This window comes from Palaemon carinicauda, chromosome 3 (assembly GCF_036898095.1).
Source record: "Palaemon carinicauda isolate YSFRI2023 chromosome 3, ASM3689809v2, whole genome shotgun sequence".
In the NCBI taxonomy this organism is placed as follows: Eukaryota; Metazoa; Arthropoda; class Malacostraca; order Decapoda; family Palaemonidae; genus Palaemon; species Palaemon carinicauda.
This window is the reverse complement of record NC_090727.1, coordinates 41,687,488-41,695,420: the sequence shown is the minus strand read 5'-3', so window position 1 is coordinate 41,695,420 and position 7,933 is coordinate 41,687,488. Positions and strand designations below refer to the sequence as shown.

Here is a 7,933-nt window from a genome sequence, read left to right as displayed (position 1 = left end):
TATGAGCTCAATTTACGAAAGGAATATGATTGAATTTCAACAAATTGAGTCATTAATGAGTGTCATATGAAAATTCCTACATTAGTCTGAAAATACTAAATGCATAGAAGTTTTATAATAAAGCGTAAAATTTAACACAAAAATCCATAGACTGTTTTAACTAATTATTAACCATCATATTCAACTTTTATTTTACAAAACTTCTCTCTAATATTAAATTTTTTCATTTTAATCCAATATTTTTCTGATGATTTATATATTTATAAACTTTATGAACCTAAGAAAATATTTCCTTCGTAAACTAAATATTCAAAATTTTATTCTCTTGTCATAAAAAAAGAGAGTTAAAACTTATTAAAGTTTCTCCATGTCAGTTACATAGAGAATTACAGTAAATATTCTAAGTTTGTTAAAAATGCAACTCTATTCTCAACAACGCTTTCGCCCTGGCGTGCAAGGAAAAAATTTACTTTTTCACCCATTTTTCCAGGACATATTTTCTCTATCCATTAACAAAGAATGTTTAGACACCCTAATATTATTTTCTAAAAGATAAAAGTGACTTCTCAAGTGTGTGTGTATATATATATATATATATATATATATATATATATATATATATATATATATATATATTCGAGGTTGTTACTCTAATAAAACGTAAATGTTAAGTCCTACACAAAAAAAAAGCATCTCCCTTGCGTCTATTTAATGGCAAGAGTTTCTGCATCTAGTGCTGACTATTGTAATTCAGCTTCCTTTAACTCTCAAGATGCACTACATACATTTTAGATATAAATTACCCCCTTGTTATATTGTTCGGATGTTATACATATTACATAATTATAACTTCTCTCTCAAAATTGCATAAAGCGGAAGCACTCTCCTTTGTAATTGCTTCTTTCCACCTCTGACCTTTATTGAATCATCTGTAATAAGACACTGTCAGTAAATAGGAACCTGCTTGTTTACTGGTGGCAGAAATGAGGTTTATTGTGCATATGTTGTCCTCCTGAGTATAGGTTAAGGTATTCTCCATCCTTAACTTTGACCTTTGGGGAATACCTTGGAAAACTGAATTACGTTCAGCGATGTGATTTTGTAATGTATCTTCGAGAGATCAATCCAACACTATGATTAAAGAGACAAATGTGCTCATCTTTATTGAATAGAATTACGGTCGTGTGTTCTTCAACTTGATGAATTGATGAAGTTGAACACGTACTGAAAAAGCTGTATTCGTTCGAATTTATCTGGTATTAACCTAATGTCAAGACAAGAAATCATTTCTTATGTTAAAAGCTATTAGCCTTTGATTTAATAGAACTTGATTTTTAGTAATCAATGCAAATTCTGCTCTATATTACATTAGGGTTTTTTCACCGCTATATACATATAGTAGGGCAGATAAGTGAAACAATCGTTCATTTGATGATACAAGCATGAAATTTGGCATAATTATTTATTTTGCATTAGATTTTGAAAAAAAAAGTGCTAGCCACTTGAAATTCCAATATGGCGGCCATTTTCCAAGATGGCCGCCATATGGTCCTTTTTAAGGCAGAATATTGCAGTACTACGTGCCATTAAAGTTCTTACTCAGATACTTGATGAGTTCTCTTTGTCTGGGTCCAATATGGCAGCCATTTTACAAGATGGCCGCCAAATGACGTCATTTGCTACATATGCCAATGTCTAGGAGTCCATATTTCAAACAATACTCAACCTACTCTGGCCAAAAGTCCATTCATTGTTCATCAGTTTTTTTCCTAGGAATTCTGGCAAGGGCAACTACAGAGTAGAGTACAGAATAGTCCATTCTTTACACACTTGCACCTTCCACCACACTCTTTCTTGCATCCACACTTTGTCAGTTCACGGCAGCTCTTGGAAATGGGTTCCAACATTGTCCATACAAATTCCCAGCCATTACCGTTTTTTGACCATCCCCACTTGGAAGGACACTGAGGTTCTGGCTGACGATTAACACACTGCCCCCAAATATGACCTGCTTGGTAGGCCGCTCGTTTGGCATGTTCCTTCAGTACACTTTTTGTTGGTGGAATCATGTCATATGACCTCTGCTTTCGCGCAAAGAGATCAAGCCTTGCCTCGTCTACAGAAGATGTTGTACTCGACCGGTCATACATAAGAACCACATATTTCTCCAGAACATGTAGATCAGACTCCTCAATCTCAGATGGCCTGCGGCTAAGTTTTGCAAAGGTGGCAGAGGCATCATTGAAGACATCCCATGTCTACCATGCTGTCTTTTTCCCTTTGCCATTGAAACCTGACACAACGTCACACCCAGTAAAGGCATGGAAGAATAGCATCCCGTTGGTCTTCTCTGATCCTAAGATGGACACCAGGTCATGAATAGGAATCCATCTAGTGTGCTCACCTTTTCCAAATTTAATCCACATTTGCTCCAGGCCGATTGCTTTGAGAGAAGGCAACTGTGATATGGCAATCACAATGACATCTGTGTCGTTTGCGTCGATGATAACAGATTTGTAGCCTTCCGTAGCTGCATGCCAGGCATGTAAGAATATACGTGTGTCAGCCTCCTCATGTGTACAGGGAGCCAATTCCTCTAGGCTCATGTTGGTGTAACTGGCTCTCGTAAGGGCATCTTCTTCCTTCGTCACAGTGACTACATTTTCCGTAGTCATTTTAGCTACTGCATCAGCAAGAAAGTGGAAGAGCTCTGTCTTGTTAGCACTGTTGCGGAGGAAACTCTTCCGGTTTGTAGGTGTTTTACTCTTTTCAGTAACTCTCCTCCTGATAGCTTTTCCTCTTTTTGATCTAGCTTCTGACTTCAGACTTGACTTATGATATACATCAAAGATGATGTCTGTTCTCTTGTGTTTTCTACTGTACATTTCTATTTTGGGGAGAATGTCCTTCGTGGCCTATTCTTCAAACGTCTTTGATGTTTTTGATACAACTGCATTTACCAGTGATGAACCATCCACAATGAGGACATCCGAGTCTGGCTTTGACTCAGGTAGTCTCTCTTTCACCTGGAGAACATCCACCAAATCAGCCTTAGTACATGCGCGTAGGTTACCTTTCTTGCTGAGTGAAGGAGGGTAAGGCTGGTTCTCATGTCTGAAAAATTCTTGTAGGTCACATCCTCTTGTTTGACAGGAGATAAACAGGCGAGAAAACAGTTGACTGTCTTCCCTAAGTACTTTAGTCTCAGATACTTTGGATGACTCTGGCCCAGTTTTGAAGAAGCCAGTATTGTTCTTTTTGATTGGCTTGTAGAAGAAATCTCTATCAGACTGCAACTTCTCCATGAATGCTTCGAACTGTTCTTTTCCTTTCTCATGATGCGTTGCAGCTAGTTGAGCAGCAGAAGGATCTACTATGTCATTTGTATCCAGCTTTAAAAGATCATCTGTCTCTTCTGCAAATGGATTGCCCATTTCCTCTAGCACTAGGGTGAGTTTGTGTACTTTTTCCAGGAACGTCTTCTGTGTACTTGGCGACTGATCATGGTGACGACTTGATTTCTTTACATCTTTACTCCCGGATGCTGTTTCGTAATTTGATACCAATCGGCTTATTTTTGGTTCAGCAACCATCCATCTTCGAAGAGCAGACGGATCCTCTGTCAGGCCAATAGCTCCCCCATCTCCTTTGATGAGTGCATTATTTTGTTCATGGGCTTGGTCAATAGCCATTGATGAGAAGCTCCTCTCTGATTTGTGAACAACGAAATTTCCCTCTTGGGATTCTCTGGCAACCTCTGGGTGTTGCCTCTCTAGGCTTAGCATATCACGAAGATGAACTGAAACCCATCGTGCGTAATTAACATTGTTGTTTGCAAAGAAGTATGGCATCAGTTCTGACAGTGATTCACGATAGAGGTTAAAGTTTGCTTCTCTAAACGCTCGTATAAGTGTGAAAATGGTCAGCTCCATGTTGAGAATCAAGAACCAAAACTTAAACTGTGGGCTCTTATTCTTTTGTGCATCACACCATTCTTCCAATGTGATGGCTTTTTCCTCATCGTCTGTGTGTATTTGCTGTAGGCTTTCTTCAAAAGTGTGTACAAGCTGCATGTTGTAATCTGGTGGGCTTGCCGAGTCTTAGTGACGTTAGAAGCGGTCAGAAACGAATCTGCTGTGCCAGAAGAGGCCACCTCTGCTTCGGCAAGAGCACCAGTCCATCCACTGTCTTCTAGCATTGACCCAATAGACTTCAATGCAGTCATCTCGATATGCAGTCCACCAAACTTGATTACAAAGGCTTTGTGGTTCGCAAGCCGTTGGGGGGTATTTTTTAGATAAAAAGAGCTCATCCTTTTTACCACCCCGGCATTAACAGTCCTTTTAAGGGTCAACAATGAATTATTTATCTACTATTTATTATTATTATACTTTATTAATTTATCATTTTTACTAACATTTATAAATCTTCTACTCTATTTATCAACTGAGGACTTATTGGCAGAAAGCAATGGTATTTATGACTGTTTATTAATGCTCCTTGATGCTGTAAGGATATAAATAGTATTTATTTGTGCAGGAAATCTACCTTATTCACCAGAGATGCACCAAAAAAGGCAAATATATCAATAATTTTGCATCAAGATGTGAAACATTGAGCGCTTTTATGGTTTAACATTGTTTTTCCATTAACTAGCGGCCATCTTGGAAATAATGGCCGCCATCTTGGAATTCTTGATGGCTAGCACTTTTTTCTTAAAACATGACCTACATAGTACATTCACACCAAATTTCCTGCTTGTATCACCAAATGAATGATTCTAGTCAAAATCACACTTTGGCTGCTCCACTAATAGTGTACCGCGCGTGTAGTACACATACTCGTACATTCTAACGATATTTCTGTTTTTTTTTCAGTTATCGCTCTCCCTCGCACTGATAACCTATTTATGTCAGAATGTTCTTTGTTGGTATCCAATACAAATTTTCCCTTGCATATATTACGTAACGATCTTTGCAGCGTTATATCGACACTGTACCGCACATGTATTACACATGCTCGTACAGTGTAACGGTATTTCTGTTTATTTTTTTATTTTTTTTTTTTTCTCTCCCTTCACACTGATAACCTTTTTATGCCTGAATGTTCTTGTATGATTGTGTTTGAGTTTATGTGCCGTTCTTGGCTGGAACGGGTTTTATATATACTGATTCTCCGTCCAAATAAAGTTAGTTGCCTTCATGCAGCTGCTTTGTCTTTACTTAACTGGTGCATCTGCACAGTACCTAGTTCTAGTCTGTCTTGCTTTATATCCTTCTCCTTTATATCCGTACCTGCTCATATTCTCCCTTTTTGTTGTCCAAACTCTGTAGCTTTCCCTTCATAGAATAAGTGCATGGTTTCCCCAGTTGCACTTGAGCGTTGAATAGCCTCACAGGCTTCAGCACCGGGCTATAAAGCCCAAATTCATTAATTTTATCCAATCCAATCAACGTAAATTCTGAGTGACCTGATCTCTTCCACCACACTGGGATAAATCGTCGAGTGAAATTATATAGGAAGAAAATTCCTTATTCTCTTATTGCTTCTATTGTGTGTTTACTTACGTCTTCCTCTGTCTACGGGTAGAGTTCTCTTGCTTGAGGGCACACTCGAGCACTATTCTATCTTATTTCTCTACTTCTTGTTTTTATAAGTTGATATAGTTTTGTATATGAAAGATTTAATCTAATGCTGTGACTGTTCTTGAAATATTTTACTGTCATTATTCATTACATCTTTTGTAATTTATCTATTTCCTTGTTTCCTTTCCTCACTAGGGTATTTTCCATGTTGGGACCCTTTGGCTTAAGGCATCCGGCTTTTCAAACTAGGTTGTAGTTTAGTTTCTAATAATAATAATAATAATAATAATAGTAGTATATCTTAAAGCCTAAAAGGTCAACCATTACTAGGTTAGTGAAGGGGTAGGCTACTTGGTAAGTCATGCAATTTCATAGAATCCTAAAATATAATGAGCTCTCAAAGCCCCGTTTCACCCAAGTTATGACTATTGGGGGAACCATACAGTGGTTTGCGATGATTTGACAGGCAGTTCTACTCCCCACCTAATTCCTCATCAACGAGACGCTAACGATTCCTCTAGCAATTCCTCTAAGCTGTGGAATTTCGTCCGGGTAGGAATTAGTTGCAACAGGACGGCGAGAATGGGAAAGAAAATAACAGTTTAAAGGCCGCTCATGAGCTCATGAATGACAAAAGCAAGGGACAGTGACATTTCCCTATCAAGCAGGGCAATGCCCTAGAGACACCATATATATACATATGATCAGTGCCCAAGCCCCTTCTCCACCCAAGCTTGGACCAGGGAGGGCCAGGCAATGGCTGCTGATGACTCAACAGCTAGACCTATAGGCTCCCCTAAACCCGTCATCCTCAGCTCACAAGGATGGTGAGGTTGCAATGACCAAAAGAACTAACGAGTTTGAGTGGGACTTGAACCCCAATCTGGCAATCACCAGGCAGGTACGTTTTCAATTAGCCACAACAGGATGAACACCAGTGATATTATGATAGACAAAAGGTGAAATAATTTGGATATCTTTAATTTAGAACAAGAATATCTTGATCTTTTTCGATAGAATGTTAAGTAAACTTATCATATCTACCGCCTATTACTCGTCATGTAATGCTTCCTTGTTCAGACTCGTTACGGAGTCTGTTCCGGTAAGATTTAAGAAATATTTGACCTTTTCGTGAGGTCTTCATATTGACATGCTATTTTTAGTTGGTGGTAGAATGCTCAAATGAATAACATATCAGGCAGTACTGCCAAAATAGTCTCTTACCAACTTTCGCAATATTGACTTCATCCTTTTTATGTGGCACACTCTCCTGTTCTTTATGGAACTTGTCGATAATGTAACTGATACTGTCTCTCCCTGAGGGAAGTATTGTGTTCATTTTCACTCGCTCTTCTCTTATTTGCTCTTGAGTAATATTTGTTTTAGACCTCCAATTAACACCCCCGGTACTGCTAGTGTTTCTGTGTAGAGGCAGATCATATTCTCGAGGAGGTGCCTATATCTAAAGCACCATTTGCTTCTTATTCAATAATTTTACTTTTGCAAAAAAACTAAATTTCTGTACGCTTTTAATTTCTCTCCTGTCCTTTAACATAAAGTTTGTCCAACCATAAAAGGTCCACTCTTGAATTTTGTATTCCCTTGCGCCTCTTGCATGGCAGGGCAGTTGGCATTCTCAATAAAAAAAACTATGAACCTAGGACAACCGTCTTTGTCCATTAAAATAATAATAGTAATAATAATAATTAAAACATTATTATTATTATTATTATTATTATTATTATTATTATTATTATTAGCTAAGCTACAACCCTAGTTGGAAAAGCAGTATTCTATAAGCCCAAGGGCTTCAACAGGGAAAATTAGCGTAGTGAAGAAAGAAAATAAGGAAATAAATAAACTGCAAGTAATGAACAATTAAAATAAAAGATTTTAAGAACAGTAACAGCATTGAAATAAATCTTTCATATATAAACTTTGAAAACTTCCAAAAAGGAGAGGAATAGAGATAAGATAGAATAGTGCGGCCGAGTTAAAATATAACACAGAAAATTTTTTAAGTATTACTTATTACTTGTTAATAACTACTTGCACCATTACGTTTCACCCCTTTCATCCTCTACTTATCTATCAGCCCTTCTAATTCCTTTATTCTGTTCAATCCAATTCGTCTCACTTTCCCTTGACCCTTTCCCTTACCGCAACCCTTCCCCCTCGCCAAAATTCCCTCACTGCAATCACGGTCATTTATATTATTCTCAGCAATCGAATCAACAAGTTATATAAATCATATTAATGATATATTTTGCACATTTAGACGCGTTTTTTCATATTCAAATAAGCCATATATTTTAATACGTCAATGTCTGGATTCTCTTATCGACCTC

The 7,933-nt window shown here is 37.6% G+C and overlaps 1 protein-coding gene across 1 annotated transcript in view; it reads right to left on the bottom strand.

Moving 5' to 3' along the window:
- The window catches only part of LOC137631562 (protein PFC0760c-like), a 37,478-nt gene extending 34,593 nt beyond the window's left edge, over nt 1–2,885 (bottom strand). Inside the window, exon 1 of the mRNA XM_068363379.1 lies at nt 2,558–2,885. Within this exon, the coding sequence (XP_068219480.1) occupies nt 2,558–2,885 (328 nt within the window). The remainder of the gene's footprint in view (nt 1–2,557) is intronic.
- Between the last annotated feature and the right edge of the window lie 5,048 nt (nt 2,886–7,933).